Source organism: Sander vitreus, chromosome 20, assembly GCF_031162955.1.
Source record: "Sander vitreus isolate 19-12246 chromosome 20, sanVit1, whole genome shotgun sequence".
Lineage (NCBI taxonomy): Eukaryota > Metazoa > Chordata > Actinopteri > Perciformes > Percidae > Sander > Sander vitreus.
Genome location: NC_135874.1, coordinates 27,060,535 through 27,082,608, shown reverse-complemented (window position 1 = coordinate 27,082,608; position 22,074 = coordinate 27,060,535). Strand labels below are relative to the sequence as shown.

The 22,074-nt window shown below is 41.1% G+C and overlaps 1 protein-coding gene across 1 annotated transcript in view; it reads right to left on the bottom strand.

The window, feature by feature from the left end:
- Positions 1–22,074, bottom strand: part of akap6 (A kinase (PRKA) anchor protein 6) — a 230,882-nt gene that overhangs the window by 25,385 nt on the left and 183,423 nt on the right. Inside the window, exons 17-18 of the mRNA XM_078277378.1 lie at positions 13,968–14,051; positions 11,299–11,451 (exon numbers count right to left, since the gene is read on the bottom strand). Of these exons, the coding sequence (XP_078133504.1) occupies positions 11,299–11,451; positions 13,968–14,051 (237 nt within the window). The remainder of the gene's footprint in view (positions 1–11,298; positions 11,452–13,967; positions 14,052–22,074) is intronic.

Sequence of the window (22,074 nt, the reverse complement as noted above, 5' to 3'; positions counted from 1 at the left end):
TTCATATATTTTTTTTAAATGATCACAGAACGTGTTCTGTCAAGAGTTGGGTGTCAGTGTGTCTCTTTTCAAAAAAACATAACTTATACATTTTGTGCACTTTAAATGATAATAGAGAACTGCTTTTCTTCAACACACGTAAACACCGGATCCTCTGGATTTTAAACTTCCATCTGAACATTTTGCCTCCCATTAAGCTTTCAGAAAAGAATAAATGTAAGTCATTAAGCCCTGTTTCAGAAATGTCAGAGAAATCAGTGTCAGTAACATGAAACAAGGCATAATTAAACAGATTGCTCCACCAGTATCCTTAAATTACACTTGCTTCAAGGGATTCTTTTTGAAACTCATTGATTTAGGACTCAATATATTGCCTAAATGAAGTGTGTGAAGTGGTGAACGCCAACACAAAGCATTTCATTTCAAGGAATAAAGTTATCTGAAGTATATTAATGATTTATTTATTAAATTGTCGTACCACAGGACGTACTGAAAATCAATCTGATGAAAATGATGTTGTTGATCTTTATATTTTCATATATTTGAAATGTCACGTACTCCTCCATGGTTTGAGAAAATTCTCCATCCTCTTGAAGACAATAATGAAGTCACTTCAAGGAATATGTCAACATTTTGGGAAATGTTGACAAGAGAAACTACTTAGCAAAGAGACTGGAAACTGGAAAACAGCTCGACTGGCCCAAAGATCTGCCTACCAACACCTCTTAAGCTGACTGATTACAAACAGCCCTGTGCAATGACAACCTTCTGTAGTCTTGTTGTCACAGTGGGGTTGCCAAGTTTGGCACAATTAAGCCTTTACAGAGACCAAAACTTAAACCAACCAACCTACAGTATTGTATTTGACAACATGTATGAAAGCACTTGGCAGGTGGCCGTAGAAGTTAAAAGGACAAAAAACAACACACTGACGATTTATCTGTTCTCCGAGCCTGAGGCCGGTGGTCAAGGAAAGATCGTGCGGTCATTGAAGGGTTCATTCTCTGGGAAGCCAACCCATTCTCACTCCCAGTGCGTCACAAAGCGACGCTTGGTCCGGTGCCTTTGGCGTTAGTTACTGACGCAAAAAGTCTCCTTTAGTGTCAAGCCCTTTAACCCTTTTGACGCTCTGGGTCGGGACGTACGTTTAGCTGACATGAGGCACAACAACGGGACAGTTAGCTTTAGGAAAAGATGGTTGGTGGGGTTACAAAATGTACGTTTCAGGGACAAGAACGGGAACTGAACCCCGGTCTCCTGGGTGAAAGTCCTGTGTTGTTTGAGCCATTCACCACCCCAAACTGCCTCCTTGCGCATATTTTGTCAATCACACTGGTTACCATTGTCTCTCCTAATACTACATCATCTTACAGCGCGGAGCTTGAGCTGCTGCTCTGCCCGGTGCATTCCATACAGACGCTAAAGGGGGATTTTCGGGTCAGTATCTGACGCTGAGCGACACTGACGAAGCGTCAGTATTTGACAAGTTTGGGAACGAAAACGGGTTGGGTATTCTTTCTATTCAAAGCCCCTTAAGGGCACGTTATTCATTGGTTTGCAGTGTCTTGTATCATTTCTATGCTGATGACATCAATGTTTATGTATTTGTAACAACATGGAATTCTTCTCTTTGCACCCAGTCAGACCTTTGCATTAGCACTTTGTACATAACTACTTACTCACAGTTGGTTTCCAGAAAGCTAAGAGTTAGCTTCTTAAAGTTGAACTTTATTCCCCAATAACAAACACTGTCAAACTGCACGCTGTGTTATCTTTCTAACAGCTAGAACAAATCACAGAGTGTTTGTTCTTCTTTCCCTTCAACATAATGTTAATGTAAGCGGTGTTGTAGTCGAGACCACCTAAACCGAGACCAAGTCACCACCAAGACCAGAGTGTATCGAGACCGAGACAAGACCGAGACTTTGAGGGTTTGAGACCAAGTCAAGACCAAGACCACTGCAGGGCGAGACCGAGTCAAGACCAAGACCAGATTTGTGTTAGACAGCCAGAGCTTCTTCTCCTATCTCCCGCATTCATTTTCTTGGAAGTGCGTGTGAAGTGGGCATGGAGAGGGGGGTTTATGGTAACAAATTTCAAACTAGATATAAGTCAAGTTATTTGTTGCATTTGCAAGTTTAAACATAGGCATAAATCAGACAATGCACAGATAATTTAGCGAAATCCCTGCAGTTGTGGTCTTACCCGGTCTTGAAATAAAATCCAGAGACCGAGGCCTTTGTGGTCGATTCCGAGATGAGACCTTCAAAAATTGGTCTTGAGACCAAGACCGATCTCGAGTACTAAAAAACTGACTTTAAGTATTCATAAAGTAAGGAGGGAATTCAGTCATTGCATGTCAAACAGCCTTACAACAAGCTGATTTACATGGGAAACAAGTCTAAATAAACAGTTTTCACTGTGATTATACTCACATGAACATTATCAGAGTCTAGAGTTGTTACTGCGGCTCCACCTCACTTTTTACAGCCTTTAATCGCAGCCGGTGACACTGTGTGTGTGTGTGTGTTTGTGTTTGTGTGCATGCGAGGGAACGGTGCAGTGTATTTGGGGTGAAAACAAAACTTTTTTTCCCATTAGCTCTGGTTTGACTGCTCCCATTTGTTAGCATAGCATCTGCTGGAAGGCCCAAGGAGAGCACAGCTATCTGGCAGCGTCTGGGTGATTATTCATGTGCCGGCGCTGCTGCTCCAGCCTCTCCTGGCTCGCTGCTGTACCGCTTGTCAAAGTGCTGAGGGAGCCTGGCGTCACCGCTCTGATTCAAAATGAATAGAAGCGCACAGATAAATCACCCCTCCATGCTGAGTGGAGGAGCAGACAGGCTGCTTTGAATGTAATTGCAAAATGGTGAATGAAAACCTCCATATGTTGCTCATAACGCAGCTCAAAAATATATTTCATAATCGCGGGGGAAGTGTTTGAAAATATAATTTCCATATTTTACATTTGGACTAACAGGTATATTTGGTGAAACTTCATTGCCACAACATCCCTGCAGCTTTAACTTAGACCCATTTACATCAAATCAGAGATACAACTGGATCTGTCATGTACTCATTGAAGAAAAGAAGAAAATGTCATATTGTTAACAATGCCTCTGATATAAAATGAGACACCTTGGACTGATGGATTATTTGATAATCTAACAGGTGTATATTTTATTTATGCAAGTATTTTATGGATTGATTTTAACAAGCTACAGGTTATGAACTTATTAGCTACTGTTTAGAGCTTTTATGTATTTATTTATAAGTGTCTTTTGGTCTTTTAAGTGTCTTGCCTCTTTTGTCGATTAAGGGGTAGGTGGGTGGGTGAATGGGGGTGGGGGGGGTTATTGTGTTATGTGTGTATATCTGTGTTTGTGTGTGGGGGGAGGCTATTGTATGAAGCACTGTGTGCTACATTTACATGTATAAAAAGTGCTATATAAATAAAGTCTGATCGATTGATTGATTAAGGTGATGTCATGTGTTAGTCTGGTGTGATATCAGTGGTGTCGTCTACGTGATACGCAGGTATACGCAGTTTACCCACTAAAACAGCTACAGGATTTCCATATATACCCACTTAATAATGTGCAATGATACGCAACAACATAGTTTTGTGACTGAACTTTCACTTCAGATATTTGTATTCACAAATACGGGCTCGAGTAATGTGACAGAAAACTAAAATAACTGCAGAACATGCAGAGAGACTTTTCTCATCTTTCATTGACCTGCTGAGCACAGTGCGTTGTGTGCACGCTGTAGTGGTCGTAGTGTGGTTGTAGTGGTCGTAGTGTGTAGTGTGTAGTGTGGTTGTAGTGGTCGTAGTGTGTAGTGTGGTTGTAGTGGTCGTAGTGTGTAGTGGTCGTAGTGTGTAGTGTGTAGTGTGTAGTGTGCACGTTGTAGTGGTTGTAGTGTGCGCGTAGCGAGCGGCCCCAATACTCCATCTACACTAACTCCAGTATTCTCCCTTCACGGCACATTTAAGACTAATATAAGGAGCCTATTTTATTTTGTCCTCGTTGCTTTGGGGTCAGCTGTAGGGATCCAGGCTCAGGTCCCTGATGTGAAAGCCTCTTACTGCTTTATATTCCATTATATTTTTGATATATTTTGAATGTCATCCGTGTTTTCCTTCTCATAAGATAAATAAAGGTATTCCTACCATAAAGTGGTGCATAAGAGTGTATCAGAACGCAAGAAATTAAGTATTTGACGCTCAAAATAACCCTGGGGGAGGACATCCAGACCCCACACTTTGATATGCCTTAACAGCTACTCTCCAATTTGCCATGAAATCTGTTGTAGATATTCATTATCCTCAGAGGATGAATCTTAAAGGAACAGTTTGACATTGTAGGAACTGAGCTCTTTCAATTTCCTGTCGAAAGTTAGATGAAATGATTGGTATTGCTCTCATGTATGTATCAAGCATATTTCTCAATATGTTTACATATTGTAATTTAGGTATTGTTTTATGATCACAATATTTATTTGTACTGTAATTTCTTGAGATTGCTTTTATTTCCTTTTGTTTGTGCTGTAATCAGAGCGCCATTGGAAAAGAGAGCTTGCTGGCCCTCTCTGAATAAATACAGGTTATAATAATAATATGCCGAACTATTCGGAGAGCGCAGATCTCCGCCAAGGCATGCCCAAATCACAATGATAATGCAATGTGAATTTTCCCAGTGTGGAACTCATTTTGTGTCTGATTATTCTGACCCCACATGAATGCAGCACAAACGCCATATCTCGCCCTGTGTCAACAAAAGTGAAAAATAATTGGTGAATCAGCCCCATGATTCAGATCTGCTCCAACAGGTTCTTCCTTGGACCATGCTAAACCTTTCCAACAATTGTCATTAAAATCAGCCCAGTAGGTTTTCTGTAATTATGCTGACGGAAAAACCAACCAACAAAGAAACAAACAGAGGAACAGAAACAGAAGGACAAACCAAACTGTAAATATAACTTTCTTGGCCGAGGTAATAATGTCAAAGTACGGAAAAATGTAAATCACAAGTTCCTAGAGTTTTAGGTGACATAGTCAAATTGCTTGTTTTGTCCAAATTAACAGTTTAAGACATAACAATATAAAACATAGAAGCTGGAACCAGAGAATGTTTCAGGTTTATCTTCATTACCGTACATGACTGATTGTTGGGAATCATTTTTCTGACGATTAACTAATCAATTAATTGGCAAATCGTTTCAGTTCTAAAAACAACGGTCTGGGATTTGAACGGCGACGTTGTCTAGTATCACGCAGACAGTTCCTCCCAAACACATATTTACACGCAGCCACACATTCACAAGATGCAGAAACAATCACACATCACACACCTGCCAGTTGAAACATCCACACCAGCAGCCATTTATACACAAGCAAGCAGACTCATTTACACAAACACTCTCTCAAACACAGACACACACACACACACACAGACACACACACACACACACACACACACACACACACAGAGGAGAGGAGAGGACAATCGTTTTATCACTGAGCAGACGTGTTCATTTATAAGCTAAACCAGCCAGATATATGCCTCTCTGGTTCTTTTTCTCTCTACACTTCATTTCCTTTCTTCTCTCTCTCTCTCTCTCTCCCTCTCTCTGTCTCTCTCTTTCTCTCTTTCTCTCTGTCTCTCTCTCTCTCTTTCTCTCTTTCTCTCTGTCTCTCTCTCTCTCTCTCTCTTTATTCCTCTCCCATCTCCAGTAGAAGTGAAATTACTCTCCAGCCAGGCAGCGAGGTCAGAGTGTCTGGCCTCTGTTATTTGTCTTCTCCTCCTCTACAATGCCCAGTATGTGTGTGTGTGTGTGTGTGTGTGTGTGTGTGTGTGTGTGTTTCTATGTGTGTGTGTGAAAGTGGAAGAGAGAGGGCATTACTCTCACCTCAAACAGCACATGTTGAGCAGAATTAGGCTGATTCTCGCTAATGTTCCACATTCATAACGAGCCACCACTCATCCTGCAGCCCAAATGGTTTTTGATTCAGTTTATTTTATATATAAACTAAATATTTTATATGTAGTTCATTCAAACTTTATTTTTCCCTGAAAAAGATACAGCGACTGCATGAATGCGGCAGTTCATAACCCAGAAAAAACACACAGACACTAAACCACGAAACAATAACGCAACACATCTTTGCTTCTAGTTGTTCTGCAAAAACTGTTAACTCACCCGCAAAGATCCCTCCCCCCCCCCCCAAAAAAAAATAAAATCAAAAGAAATAGTGTTCCCGGTAGTGTGGAGAAGCTGTGACATTATAATCTAACAATCTGACATTCAAGTACAATTCCATCCTCCTGTTTTTATATTCTACTTCACAATGAAAGGGAAACGATCAGCTCTGAAATGATCAGAGCTTAACCCTCAAATCAGAAACGGAAGTTGTGAGATTTCATCTGGCTCTTAGCTTTGTAGTAAATTATTACATTTATACATAGTAAATACTTTGTTATCATGAATCCCACTTAATGTTCCACTGCTCAGTCAACCAGACACAATGTGATTTGACTGGGAGATTGGCAGTCGACTCAGGCTCCTTAAAACAAACTGTGGTCAACTGATTTTCTTGCCCTTGATTTGGTAGTTTGTTTAGGCGTTGTTTGGTTTTGGTTGTTTGGCTTCATTGCCTGCTTTACGTTTACCTGGCAGTCCTGGCAGTGCAGCAGAATCCTGCATGTTTATTTATATATTTGGGTTGCTGCACCTCCTTTTACACGTCTAGGCCCCCTGGGCCTCCAGTTTGGGAACCACTAGCCCAGGAGGGTCAACCTCAACTTCTCTAAGGGACTGGAAAAAGAGAATCACATCGAGGGCCAGACATGTACAGTCTATTAACATGCTTTGATTTAGTCAAAAAAGTCAAATTTGCCAAGAATGTCGTGACAAAAAGTTAAAAAAAGCACCAGAAATGTCATAGTGTTAAAAAATGACAGAAAAAGCGCCAACAAAATGTCATATATAGAAAAAAATACCCAAAACATCTAAAAAAAAGCATTAAAAATTAAGAAAAAAGCCCCCAACATGTCGGAAATAGCACCAAGAATTTCAGAAAAAGCGACAAAAACTCAGCCAATGTGGTTGCTACACAGGGTGGGTCTTACCAAAAACCAAATGGGATTCATGATAACCCATTATTTATCTCTCTCTTCCTACCAGCCCCCTCCCTGTCCTCCTCCCTCCTGCTCTTAACACATCGCTATCCGTCAATTAATTGTTGGCAATCAATAAATTGTCCCTGTGTGTGTAAGAGTGTGTGTGTGAGCTCTCAAATGCATACAACACGTGTCTCTACAGGCATTTATGTAACACAACTTATGGATTTACGTCACTGTCACTATGTGTGTGTTTGTGTGTAAGTCTGCTTAAGACTTAACAGCTTTTTATTTTACACAAGTGTGACTGTGAGTGTGTGTGTGTGTGTGTGTGTGTGTGTGTGTCTCTCTCACTGCAACCGTTGACCTTATATTCAAATGCTCTCCTCCGTCTGTCTCTATAGAAACATATTCATCACTATTAGAAATCCATAACAGCTCAATTCTGCTGCAGCTGAATAAAGCACTCAGCCCTCTCTCCCCACTCTTTCTGTGCCTTGCCCGGCCCGAGAAGCCAGCTCTGGACGGCTCCCTCATGAGCGATATTTCTCCTAACACTCACAGCGCTCGGTCCTTCCCGTCCTCAGACGAGCTGCACATGTGCTGCGCCGCCATCCTGCAGTAGCGAGCGGCTCCTACCTGAGGCGTAGAACCGGAGCTGGTTCAGTGGCTGAAGATTTTCTAATCAGACAAACCGTTTGGCGGCGTGCCGTCATGGCGGTAGACACGCGTGGTGATCTGATATGCAAACTGTCAAAATCTCATTTGCCACGTTTCTTTTTGTTTGTGGCGGAGGTTTCAGAGATAACATTGCTTCTGTGACACTGATCGCACCGGAGAACTAACAGATTAGTTTTTATCAACTGGCTGCTCGTGGACTGTTTCTCTGATTTAGAACGGAGCCGTCGTGTGAAGCTTCAGCCTTTTAAAAAGTCACAATAGAAGCAGGTAGTTTTGCTCCGATAGCGGCAGAGCGCCATTATTCCATCTGTCTTTTCAAAACAACTACAGGCCAGGGTACCATCACTGGGGGTGTGAATCACAGGGTACCTCACGATACCGTACACGACACATGGCTCGAGACACCGATAATATCGCGATACAGCAATACATCGATAATCAATACATGTTGCAAGACAATCCCATAATGATACATCACGATATCGGTCTAACTATGAATACAAAACTCCTGTAAAAAGGTGAAGTGTAATACGCTACAAAGATTGAAAAAAAATACTGAAAATGCTAAACAAATATAAGGGTAGGTGTAATAAGCTAATGCTTCAACCTAAACCTTTTCAGTCAGTATTGATTATAAACAAGTTAAGATGACACTGTATGAATTAAGGTGACACTTTGTTTTTTTTCACCATTTATAGTATAGTTATGTTTGTGATGTTGTGGATCCATTTGATGGAAATAAACTAAAGGTGCAGCTTTTCTCTCTTTATTCACTGCAAGTCCAAATAGTTAGAAAACCAGTTTTTCAGTCTGTAAATTAAGAGGACACAACTATAGAGCAACTACTGGTCCAGATTTTGGACTTAATTGGGCTGGGGCATCTGTTATTTTCCTCAAACTGCTGTCCGCCATCCCGAATACCTCTTGCTCTTCTGCCAGTTAACTTACTGTATGTTCAAGTTTCCCTCCTTCATGTGTTGAGAAGCTGGGAGCAGGGAAATCTATTTAGAGCGCCTTATTTCATTACTTAAAATATCGATATTTGGCGCCAGCGTATTCATATATTCATAGTTTGTTGCTAGTATTCATGGTCCCCACAGGGAGATTCCTAATGCTTCCAGTGACCTTTTGTCCGCTCCTCTAGCACCAACACCAGGCTATTATTGCCACCTTTGCACAATAATGATCAAAATATAATAGGCGGGTTTAAATGCAATTTACTGACATTACATTCACGATCTCCAGGTGATGAGCCCTTTTGGTTTTTTCTCTATTTAAATCACCCAAAGGCCACAGGACTTTATGAATACTTACATATAGTAGCATTATGTTGAGAGAAAGAAGAACAAACAATGTATGATTTGTTCTAGCTGTTTTTAATAATGTTTCTTATTTGAGAATGTAGTTACACTTTAAGCTAACTCTCACTGAAAACCAACTGTTGAGTTAGTAGCTAAGTACAAAGTGCTAATGCAAAAGGTCTGACTGTTGGCCAATAGAAGAATTCAATGCTGTTACAAATACATACACATTGATGTTATCATCATAGAAATGATATGAGACACTGCAAACCAATGAATAAAATAACCTAAAGGGGCATTGAAGAGGAAGAACTCGACAAATACTGCTGCTTGGTCAGTGTGTCACAGCGTCAGATACCGACGCAAAAATCCCCCTTCAGCGTCTGTATGGAACGCACCGGGCAGAGCAGCAGCTCTAATACGTAGTATGTAGAGAGACAACAGTAGAGAGTAGTATGAAGAGAGACGATGGTAGAGAGTAGTATGAAGAGAGACAACAGTAGAGAGTAGTATGTAGAGAGACAACAGTAGAGAGTAGTATGAAGAGAGACAACAGTAGAGAGTAGTATGAAGAGAGACAACAGTAGAGAGTAGTATGAAGCGAGACGACGGTAGAGAGTAGTATGAAGAGAGACAACAGTAGAGAGTAGTATGAAGAGAGACAACAGTAGAGAGTAGTATGAAGAGAGACAACAGTAGAGAGTAGTATGAAGAGAGACAACAGTAGAGAGTAGTATGAAGAGAGACAACAGTAGAGAGTAGTATGAAGAGAGACGACAGTAGAGAGTAGTATGTAGAGAGACGACGGTAGAGAGTAGTATGAAGAGAGACGACGGTAGAGAGTAGTATGTAGAGAGACGACGGTAGAGAGTAGTATGTAGAGAGACGACGGTAGAGAGTAGTATGTAGAGAGACGACGGTAGAGAGTAGTATGTAGAGAGACAACAGTAGAGAGTAGTATGAAGAGAGACAACAGTAGAGAGTAGTATGTAGAGAGACAACAGTAGAGAGTAGTATGAAGAGAGACAGTAGAGAGTAGTATGAAAGACCCCAAATCTGCATAAGGAGGCAGGTTGTGGTGGAGGATAGGTCAAACAACACAGGACTTTCACCCAGGAGTCCGGGGGTTCATGTCCCGTTCTTGTCCCGCGTGTCACTGAAACGTACATTTTATAACCCCACCCACAACCTATTCCTCACCCTAACTGTCCCGCTCTTGTACCTCATGTCAGTTAAACTTTCATTTTTTAAATGATGCCAAACCGGTCCCGACCCAGAGACCCAAAAGAGTCCCAAAGTGTGAACTAGCTGAAAGCCCCCTGCGTCTGAATGAGACGCTAAAGGAGACTTTTTGCGTCAGTAACAAAACGCCAAAGTCACCTGACCAAGGACCCCTTGAGCAACTCTACAGGAGAGATGAGCTCAATCAGAGACTTTGTCAGCATTTGCCACAGAGTTCAGAAAAAAAGAGTTGAAAATGGATTCGTTTGAATATAGTTTCTAGTTTAACACTCGCAAGTTTTGGTTTCTGTAGCAACCACCACTGTACTTCCAAGTGCTTGTTTTGCAGCCACAGAGCACAGTAAACGGCACTCTAAAGTGTGGCTTCATTTTACGTTAAAAAAGCCCGGTAAAACTGTTAAATCACCATAGAATCAAAGTAACATTTTGCTCTTATCTGTGAAATAAGCATGTGACCCGTTTCAACTCCACCCCTCAAAGAATCACAATCGAGAATCAATGAGAACCGAAATTGAAGGAAGAATCAGACAGAATTGTTCAAATCAAAACGATGTCCAACCCTAATCTTCAGTGCGTCTTACATTCAACTGTATAAACTTATCTAACTACGACCAAACTGTTACCCAAAACCAGAATAATATGAATATTGTCGCCCAGTTTTTATCTGGGGAACAAATACAGAAAAAGGAAAGAGCAGTTTATGCTCGTATCAAAGTGTGTTGTTCCAGAGTTTGGGCTCATTTCACGAAACGTCTCGACACCGTGTCGAGTTTGTAAAGATCGCTCCATAACTAAAACACTGCGGCTTCAATCACAGCACCATCTGTCTTTCACGCTGCATCTTAGCATCTAATCAAACTCTGACATGCTCAGTGAGTGTAACGGTGCGTCAGCCGAGCGCCTGCAGAGCAGAGTGAAGGATGTAAAGTGTAAATGTCAGAGTGCTCTAACCTGCTGCTCTCCCAGCTCTCTCTTCAGTCGGTTCTGCCACTGCAGCGCCTGCATCACGATTGCCTCCCACCTTCGCTCCAGGTTGATTGACAGCAGCTGCAGGGCCTCGCGGTGCTGGTCCGCCTCCGGGCCCACCTCCGCCATGGGGCCCGACTGTCCCAGAGGTGGGGAATAGCAGAAACAGTTTTGTTCAGAATTATAAAAGCGATTATCATACTAATCATATGATTAAATGTTAAGAGTGTGCAGCAATATAATTCCTCTCTTCAAGGTTAATCTGACTCATTAAAGGTGCAGTAGGTAAGCCTTATAAAACTACCTCTCTGTCATATCTGCTGAAACTGACCCTATGTTCCAGTAGAACTACATGAAGCAGGTCATTAAAAAAAAGTCCGGCTCCTCTGGCTTCACCTACAGCCTGGAGTGAGAGTTGCAAAAATCCACAGCTCCCTGTTCAGATGCACCAATCAGGGCCAGGGGAGGTGTCTAACTGTTCAGATGCACCAATCAGGGCCAGGGGAGGTGTCTAACTGTTCAGATGCACCAATCAGGGCCAGGGAGGTGTCTAACTGTTCAGATGCACCAATCAGGGCCAGGGGAGGTGTCTAACTGTTCAGATGCACCAATCAGGGCCGGGGGGGTGTCTAACTTCGTGTCAATCACTGCTCATGCACACACATTCATTCTCCCTCGTGGGGGAGGGGCTTAGAGAAGTTGTCGATGTTCAAATGTTTTGGCTAAGTCCTGGATCTTCCCAATCCTACCTACAGCACCTTTTAAAGGGTTGTCACTGATTCTCCCGGGTTTTATGAAGGAAATATAAAAAAAAATGGAAGAAATAAAAACAAACTGAAATGCAAAAAACAAGCTAATTACATTTTTTTTGAAAATGTAACAGTCAAATATATAATATAAAAATCTATTTCTTGAAAACTGAAATAAACTTCCGTTTCGTAGTTTGCCTGCTCTGTCTATTTTAATTACATTTTGTTTAAAATGTAAATTGCTAAATATTTGGTATTTTATCTTGAAAAAGGAGTAAGAAATAATACATATAAAGTAACAAGGTAGTTTGCCTGCTCTGTCTTCAGTTTCTATTTTATTCTTTTGTGGATTATGGAAGGGGTTGTCAAGTTAACTCTTCCAGGTTTTAATAAGGAAATATGAGAAAAAATAAAAATAAAAACAAACACAAATGCAAAAAACAAGCTCATTTTACATTTTTTTTAAAAATGTTACCAGCAAATGTTTATATTATATAAGAATCTTTTTCTTGAAAACTGAAATAAGTTTCTGTTCCAGTGTAGTTCGTGCGCCTGCTCCGTCTTCAAAAACAAACTCAAATGCAAAAATATGTTATTTGTAGAAAAAAGCTACTTTTAACAATTTTTGAAAATATAACTATAAATAAATATTAGGGCTGTCAAAATAACGCGTTATCAAAAATAACGCAGATTAATCCATTCCATATTGAGGTTTGACCCGGAGCCGTTCTAGCACCATTGGACTGTAAAATGAAGGAGGGAGACGAGAATGTTCTGCCTGGATCATTAACTGGAACATTTACTTGTAAAAATCTTCTTCTTGCCAACCCTGGCTACCGAAATCTGGTGCCACTGATATGTCTGCACTTCTCTCTGATGCTCTGAAACACAAACACCGCTGCACATGACGCTAGTTAACACTATACTCAACAGCAGCTAACGTTAGCCTACCGCTAGCTAGTTAACACTATACTCGACAGCAGCTAACGTTAACCTACCGCTCGCTAGTTAACACTATACTCGACAGCAGCTAACGTTAGCCTACCGCTCGCTAGTTAACACTATACTCAACAGCAGCTAACGTTAGCCTACCGCTAGCTAGTAGCTGGATTAAACAGGGTTAAAATGCTGACAGCTAACGCTAAACGGTGTAAAGTGTGACTGTGTTTTACTGTAGAGGATTCAACACCGGGATGTAACAATCTGCAGCTGCCGTCGGAGAAACAACACAGACGGTGCGTTCAATGAAACTGGTAAACTACAGCCTCGTGGTGCATTCAAAGTTATTGTTAAATGTCCTTTTCCCATCTGGTTGTTGTTTTTGTCGTTCAACAGCAATTTACTAGTGAAATAAGTTATTGTTATACATTATAATTAAATCATTTAATGTTGACCATATGGCCTTAGCAATAAACAAGCCGTTCTTTAATGTCACCAACTGTTGTTTAGTACCTTTATTTCTTTTCTTTTTTTACTTTCTTAAAATGTATCGGTTCAGGCACCGTTAATTATGTATGTGATTAATTTCGATTAATTAATCACAGAGTATGTAATTAATTAGATTAAATTTTTTAATTGATTGACAGCCCTAATAAATATTTATATCATATCATTTTTTTTTATTTAAATACATTTCCGTTCCAAAGAAGTTTGCCTAGTCTGTCTTTGACAAACTCTTTGTGCAAAAAAAAGCAAATTTTAACAGTATTATATCGGTATTTTTTCTTAAAAATGGAGTAAAAAATAATAAACATATAGTAGCAAGGTAGTTTGCCTGCTCTGTCTTCAGTTTATATTCTTCTTTTTTGGGTTACGAAAGGACGTGTCAAGTTTAAAAGTTTTCTTAGATTTTTTTTCCGGGTCAACTGTAACGTAATAAATGTTATGATTCATGTTTCAACCCACCTGGCTCTGCTGCAGCAGCTTCTGGCAGAGTTTCAGAACGGAGGCGACTCCTCTGCGTCGGGCTCGCACCTCCGAACACAGAGACTGGAGGGTGACAGGAGAGAGAAAAAGGTCAGCGAAACGCAGTGAATATTCAAACTATTAGAATTCAGATACATGAAGCATCTTCCGTGTGCTGTTCCGTGTCGCTGTCCGGCGACAGAAAGTGATGCGTGTTTTACATTTCTAGCTTGTTTGTAGAGAAGAGAAATGCAGTTTATCTGTGCGATGAGGGAATATAAACAACATTTACAACATCCAAATAAAGCAATTAGAACAACTATCTCTTGTTTCTTGAACCATCAGACTTTGGTGTAGCAATGTCGATGTGTTCACAGATCACGGCAATTCATTTGGTAGCGTAACATGAGGATATCAGGTCAGCTGAGTTAAAATCTCCTTTAAATCCCTTCTTAAAGGGAAGTGATGCTACCACCGCCTGTTGCTGCCTGTTGCCGATTGGCTGAAATAGTGTTTTGTTGCCCGTGCACTCCTTTCTATATGTTTTCAACCCCAGATCTTTTTCAGCGCTAGGGCTACGCAATATGGAGATAATCAAATATCATGATATTCTTGACCAAATACCTCGATTTCAATATTGCGACGATATTGTAGGGTTGGTAATTGGTGCTTTTATTTTTTTAAATGTTATGCTTATTGAACAATTGTATACATAAACATATTCCAGTTGTTTCAATATTTATTTGATGTTTTAAATCCAGTTGTCTCTTTTTGTCCTGTCCATCTCCTTGGTGTTGAGTTGCATGTCACCTACAAACACTACTTACTCATAACCTAAACATATTTCCTATATCAGTTTAACCTTTTACACAAACAAAACAAAGAAACAACACACACCAAAAGTAGCAATATAAAAGCCATATCATTGACATTAACAGCCACAGCAACCCCGCATCAAATACATAGAAGACAATTGGTGCTTTAACAACATGTTATTCACACAATGAGATTTTAGATAAATAATCAGCAGAAATGTGGATATAATGACTCAGTGGGTAAAGGTAAATAATGAAACAGCTAGAACAGTCTGGTAAGTTCAGAAAATGACATCACTTTACTGTAATGCAGCCTTTAAAACCAGGAAAAGACAACGCATCATATTACGATATCCCAAATCTAAGACGATATCTTGCCTCATATCGCGGTATTGATATATTGCGCACGATATAGTATCGATATATTGCACACACAGAAAATAGAGAGCTAAAGGGCCGTGGTGAGATATTCGAAAAATTTGACAAAACTGTATTGGATTAGTGTTGCTTACTGCACCTTTAAAACTTTTACTGAAGAGCCTTACCTGATTTTATTTGAGCTTGAAGCTCCTTTAAACTGTCTTTAATCCTTTCAAAATGTTTTTCCTGTTCTTACCTACTCTGTACAGCTTTTAATACAACAAATCGTTTTTATCCGTTTTGTTTTAGAAACCTGATGTTTTTATGGCTGCTCTGTTTTATTATGTAAAGCACGCTGTGACATGGAAAGAAATGCAGTTTTTCTGTGTGATAAGGGAACATTCCCCACATAATAATCCCTAATAAAACATCCAGAAAACACGTGTAATGTTTTGAATATGCAGCAAGTTTTGAACAGTACAGGAGATATAATATAAATAATAATAATATTTACATAAATAAAGACGTGCATACAGAAAAGGCACAAATTGTTGCAGAGAAATTCACCAGAATGCAGGAAATTGTGCAATTGTTTGATGCTCAAAATGTTATTACGGGGGGGATGGAGGGGTTACAACCCCCCTATTTATCAAAACTGGCCAACGCAACCCCCCTAAATATCTTATTATAATGATAAATGAAAAATATAACTGTTGCTAAACATGATAAGTGGTTGGCTTCCTTGATTCAATGTAATTGGCAAGCAAAGAAAAAACCTTCTGTCCCTCTTAATTGTTGCAGAAAAATGCAGCAGAATGCAGGAAATGAAGTGTTTGATGCACCAAATTTTCCTGGACCCCCCAGCTATAATTTGTCCAGGCCCCCTGCTGAAACAGCCTTGCTAGGCAGGTGGCGATCTCCACCCCCCTCCACCCTCAAAGTTACGCCCTTGGGTTAAGGCCGTTACACACCAACCAGATGGCCGACCGTCGGCAGAAAAGGCAGTTGGACTGATCAGTCTCCCCGAGTTGGTCAAAGAAGTGCCTCAGAACACCAAAGGGACGAGACGTAATACGTCTCCATAACAGCAAGCGGCGCTAATCTGGATTGTCGCCCAAAAATGAAAACCAGCAGCTGATTGCACGAAAGGGTCTGATTTCTCCGGAAATTCACAGCCAGACTGTCATGGCGGCTTGTTCAGAATCTCATATTGGACTAAAACAGTTCACTGAAACGTGTTTCTGAAAACATTTTAAGAGAGAAATCTTCATTTCAGATCAACAAAGGTCAGTTTAAAAGATTTTCGTCAGATTTTGAGAGACTCTAGTCACACTCATCCCGCTCCCCATTTCCTGGTTAGCTCTCCACCAATCAGATGGGTCATTTGAGTCAGACTGCCGGCAGTGCCCGCCCCGCCGATTATACATGTCAAATCGGCCAAAATGAAGGACGACGGCCCCTCGGACGGACGACGGCACAGAACGCACCGGACAGACTCGAGTCACCGACCTCGCCAGACTGTCCGACGGACGATTATCGGCCCGGTGTGTCAGCGCCTTTAGACAGACTCTCTCTTGATTCTTGAACCATCAGACTTTGACGTCGATGAGTTTACAGATTTCAGCAATTATTTCAGTGAGTAAAACGAGGATAACAGGTCAGCTGGGCTCCTTCAAATCCCTTCTTAAAACATACTTTTACTGATGTTATTTGAGCTTAAACCTCCGTTAAAGTGTCTTTTATTCTTTGTAAAATGTTTTTATCTCACTTACTCTGCACAGGTTTTTTAATACAACAAATAGTTTTTACCCGTTTCTGCAGAAACATCGTTTTCATGACTGCTCTGTTTATTTTTCTGTTTTGCGAAGCACTTTGTAACGTGAATTTTGAAAAGTGCTCTATCAATAAAGATTATTATTAGTACAAAACATTATTATTACCAACAAAACTACGAAAAGAAGACCAAAGTTGTAATAAGCCGGCTTGCTCCTTTAAACCACAGTAAAGAATTTGTTTCCATTTCTCTTTCCGATTCTCCGCCGGTCGGTGCAGTTAAATTCAGGTCATTCATAACAATTAATTAGCATAAAGTCAAATCCAGCACACAGATCCTTGATCAGCAGTAACGGTGCGTAAAATAAAATGACAACAGCCAGTATCCCCCCCTCTCTGCTGCTGTCTAATAAATGCAAAATAAGGGCGGAAAAAGAAACACAAGGATTGGCAGTGCCTATTATAAATCACTATATGCTGATGAGTTTTCACACCCAAAGGTCAGCGAGTGTGTGTGTGTTTGCATGTTTACTCATGCAGGCGTGTGCACAAGTGTGTGTGTGTGTGTGTGTGCAAACATATACATGTATGTCTGTGTGTGTGTGTGTGTGTGTGTGTGTGTGTGTGTGTGTGTGTGTGTGTCAGAATCGAGGGGACAGCCTCCCTCCTCTGCAGCAGGGACCAAACACGTCCAAGCCCCAAACTATTTATGCTAATCCTGCCCGCTCGCTGAAAAGCACTTCCTTTACATTTTCTTTACATTTTCCAATAAATATTAAACACTATTACAATGAAATGGGATTCTCTAACTCTTACCTGCATACACGCACACGACACACGCACACACACGCACGCACGCACGCACGCACGCACGCACGCAAGCACGCACACACACACACACACACACACACACACACACACACACACACTCAACTCTTCCTCTTCTGTCTTTCATCTCCCTGTTCCCGCTCTCTTCAGTTTAGCATATTTGCGGCTCGCCTGTTGTCTAAACAAGAGATGAGGATGCAGAATACGGCAGACAGGATCAAGAGGACAAGCCCGGCTTGTGTGTGTGTGTGTGTGTGTGTGTGTGTGTTTGTGAGGCTGCGGATAAATTTATTCCAAACAGGAGGTGTGTATTACGTTGAAGGAGGAGGCCTCGAAACAACAACAAAACGACTGAGTGATACTCGCTCTGCGCCAAAGAACTGCAGCAGACGGCGCGGAGCGAGCACGGCGAGATGAATTCAACTTAGATTGAAGCTGGAACAATAATTCAGCATGTAAGAGTCGGAGGAGGAGGAGGAGGACGGCCGTAGCTTTGAAATCTGCTCTAAAAAAAAAAAAAGTCTCACTGAGAAATACCTTTGCTATAAATAGGAGCTGACGAGCTGAAGAAGTTCTTCCCGTCAGACTTTTGAGCGGTGAAGACAAGTCACATTTTTGTAGGATCTGATTTCATCCACTCGGTAATGGAATAACTTTGACATCACAGTCAGCAAACAAATGATAGCAGCTTAACAGGAGACTGAAATGATTTGCTTCAACATATAATCAATACAGTTGTTGACACAGCCTGCCTAAAGGATGCAACCCAAAGTGTATTTTTGCAATATTTTCTTCAGACTTGTCCTGTACTGTGGTTGGGCCCTGCACTGCTACTACTATTAGTTCTAGTCATAGTTCTATTATCTTTACTGGTACTATATTTGCCACTGTTCATCATGTCAACTGCTGTAATTATTATGAATCATATGTCTCCATATCTGTATATCTGTATCAGTGTCTCTGTGTCCCAACCGGCAGCAGTCAACCGGCAGAGTCAGGGTCTGTCCGAGGGTTCTGTCTGTGAAAAGGACGTTTCCCTCGCCACTGTCGCACCAAACGCTTGCTCTTGTGGTGTGGGGGATTGTTGGGTCTTTGTAAATTATGGAGTGTGGTCTAGACCTACTATATCTGTAAAGTGTCCTGCGATAACTCCTGTTGTGATTTGACACTCTAAATAGAATAGAAACTGAATCCGATGTAGACTCTGACAGAGGACAGATTCTGCTTCCCCTGGTCGGAGAGATATCTACTTTTGAACGTACACGTGTTCCTCCAAGACAAGTTCCTTCCCGAGGCTATTTTGCAGCGGCACTGTGGCTCTGCCCGGACCCTAGCACCACCCAATAAAATTGAGATTGGTTTAAAGAAATGCCAGCAGTTTTTTTCTCCCATCCCAGAATGCTGTGTGGACTAGCCAGACCCTCCTCCGCAGCGCTGTGGAAGAAGGTCTCCACTAATCAACCGATTGGTTCCAAACAACCTCACCCCTCTCATTAGAAATCAGCTAAAATGAACAAGATGTCAGTGTGAATTAATGAATTAAGCAACGCAGTCTGATCCTTAACGCATCTCACGCACATTAGTGACATAATACGTTTTAATGGTATCCAAATATTCATCTTTGCAAATGTTTTATGAGAAAGTTAATGCATGCAGAAGCTGTTAGGCCTCAATGAAACACAATAGATTTTACTGAGAAAGAAAAACTTCATGAGGGTACCATGGGATAATAGACTTAAAGCAACTTCTGTTGAGCAAGTGAACGGGTCACTATCTGAGAATTTATGGTAGTATTTCAGGATTTTCCCTGCCATTATAAGGTTTAGGGGCAGAACCCGAGCCAAATGAACGTCACTAAAAGGCTTTTCTCAGATCTAATGATTGTAGTCGGACTTCTTTAGCTTTACGTTTTGTCTTTAAGCTCTTTGGGTGTTATTTATTTATTATCTGCTCTAGCTTTTTAAACATTTTAGACACATATATGGTGATAATAATAGGCTCAAAATGATGTGAAAAAGATGCAAAACTACCACAAAGGGTCACAAAGTGACTACAGAGAGACGCTACATGACCAAACCCAGAAATGGACCAAAAAGATACACAACACGACTACAAAGAGACACAGAAAACTCACAAAGGGACAAAAACCAACAATCAGACATAAAATGTATGGGAAATGGCTTTTTTTAAATTTTATTTAAAAAACCCTCACATTTTCTTGAAGAAAAGCGGGGGAAAACACTGTATTTTAGTTTTCATTTACCACCATGCGATGTCTCTATAAAAAGAGAGAGGATAAGACCAATATAAATACTGATAAATATCATTTTTATCATCATTTTGTGATCAATTTCATGGTTGCAGTTTGGTTTCAGATAGCAAAAGCCGTTTCCCTGAGAGTTTATTTTCAGACAGAGAGGAGGAAGAGAGAATCCTAAGTCTCTATTGTTTCCGCACTGCTGGTTTTTATGCACTGATCCCCCTCTCGTTCCCCTCCCCCCTCTCTCTCTCTCTCTCTCTCTCTCTCTCTCTGCTGGGTCGAGCCTGGCTGGGCCCATATTGACTCAGAGGGCTCTACAGACACAGTCGGACAAATATTTGCTAAAAAGCTTTTCTTCCCAAATACATGGAAAGCCGTGGAGTGGCTTCAGAGGAAGATCGAGAAAAAGAGACAGAGGATATAGAGGGAGGGATGTGATAGACAGAAAAGCCCTGAAAAACAAGTGCAAGGTAGGTCGACGGAGGGGAAGAGGAGAGGCAGTGTGAAGAGAATCAGAGAGAAATAGAAGATTGAAGTGAGTTACAAAGAAAGAGACAGAGGGGGGAAGAAAAGATAAAGACAAAGACAACCAAACTTAGAAATTAGAGACTCTGGAGTTTATTCCCCGGAGCCCTTATGTTTTCTCGCCCCGCAGTTTTCCCTGGATTAGGGTGGCACCTAAATCATGGTTGCAGCTGTCGCCGTGGTCCTGCTCGGTGCCCTGCTATGCCCTGCTACACCCTGCTGTGCCCTGCTATGCCGTGCAGTGCCCTGCTACGCCCTGCTATGCCTTGCTACGCCCTGCTATGTCCTGCTACGCCCTGCTATGTCCTGCCACGCCCTCCTATGCCTTGCTACGCCCTGCTATGCCCTGCTACACCCTGCTATGTCCTGCTACGCCGTGCAGTGCCCTGCTACATCCTGCCGCCCTGCAGTGCCCTGCTACATCCTGCAGTGCCCTGCTACACCATGAACTACTACAACTACTATTTCTAGTCATAGTTCCATTATCTTTACCGTTACTATAACTGACATTGTTCATCACACCCCCAACCGGCATCTTCAGACACCGCCCACCAAGAGCCTGGGTCCGTCCCAGGTTTCTTCCTACTAAATGCTTGCTCTTGGGGGAATTACTGGAATTGTTGGGTCTTTGTAAATTATAGAGTGTGGTCTAGACCTTCTCTATCTGTAAAGTGTCTCGAGATAACTGTTGTTATGATTTGATACTATAAATGAAATTGAATTGAAATTGAGCGCGATTCCTAAAAACTATATTTTGATAAACAAAACTTTTACATTTTAATAGTTTTATGCAACAAAAAAAAGGAACAAGTGTGCCCAATATGGTGGCCTCAGGATCTCTGTTTCTGCTTTTTGCAGACGATGTGTTGATGTTCTGCTCGCTTCTTTGACTTATCAATTATTAATCAATACCTCAGTGTTTGGCATTATGGTACTCTGTCAGGAAAACAAGCCAATATTCATGTTCTCCGGTGTCACCCACAAAGAAATGAAAAAATGAAATTGAAGTGTCGAAAAAAGCGGCAAAAATATTGAAAAAAATCAACAAAAACATTAAAAAAAGCGTATAAAAAGCCGTAAAAACTAACAATTTTTTTTTTTTAAAAGCAACAAAAACATCCTCTCCTCCCAGAAATCCTCTTTTTTAATACTCTACAAATCTAATCCAAGTTCTCTCAGGGTGTAATGCTGTTTTCGTCGTCTGTTCGTGGTTAAATTCAAGGGCGACCAACAGGAGACACACAAAAAGAACAAGTGATGTCTTTATCTCCCTCTCTCTTCATGTACTTCTCCGTCTGTCACTCAACATCCTCTTTCAGGAGGAAGGGCTGACCGACTCTGAATAAACAAAAAGAAGAGGATCTACTCTCCCCTTTCTTTAATTCCTGCTTTACTTACTCTCTCTCTCTCTCTCCTTCTCTTCTCACTTTAAAGCTTGATCTCTCTTCCTCTCTCCCACTCCACCCCCCCTATCTCTCTCGTTCTTAAATCTACCTCTCCTAAAAACAAAATCCTCTTAACTCTCCTCCACCTCCTCATCTCCACA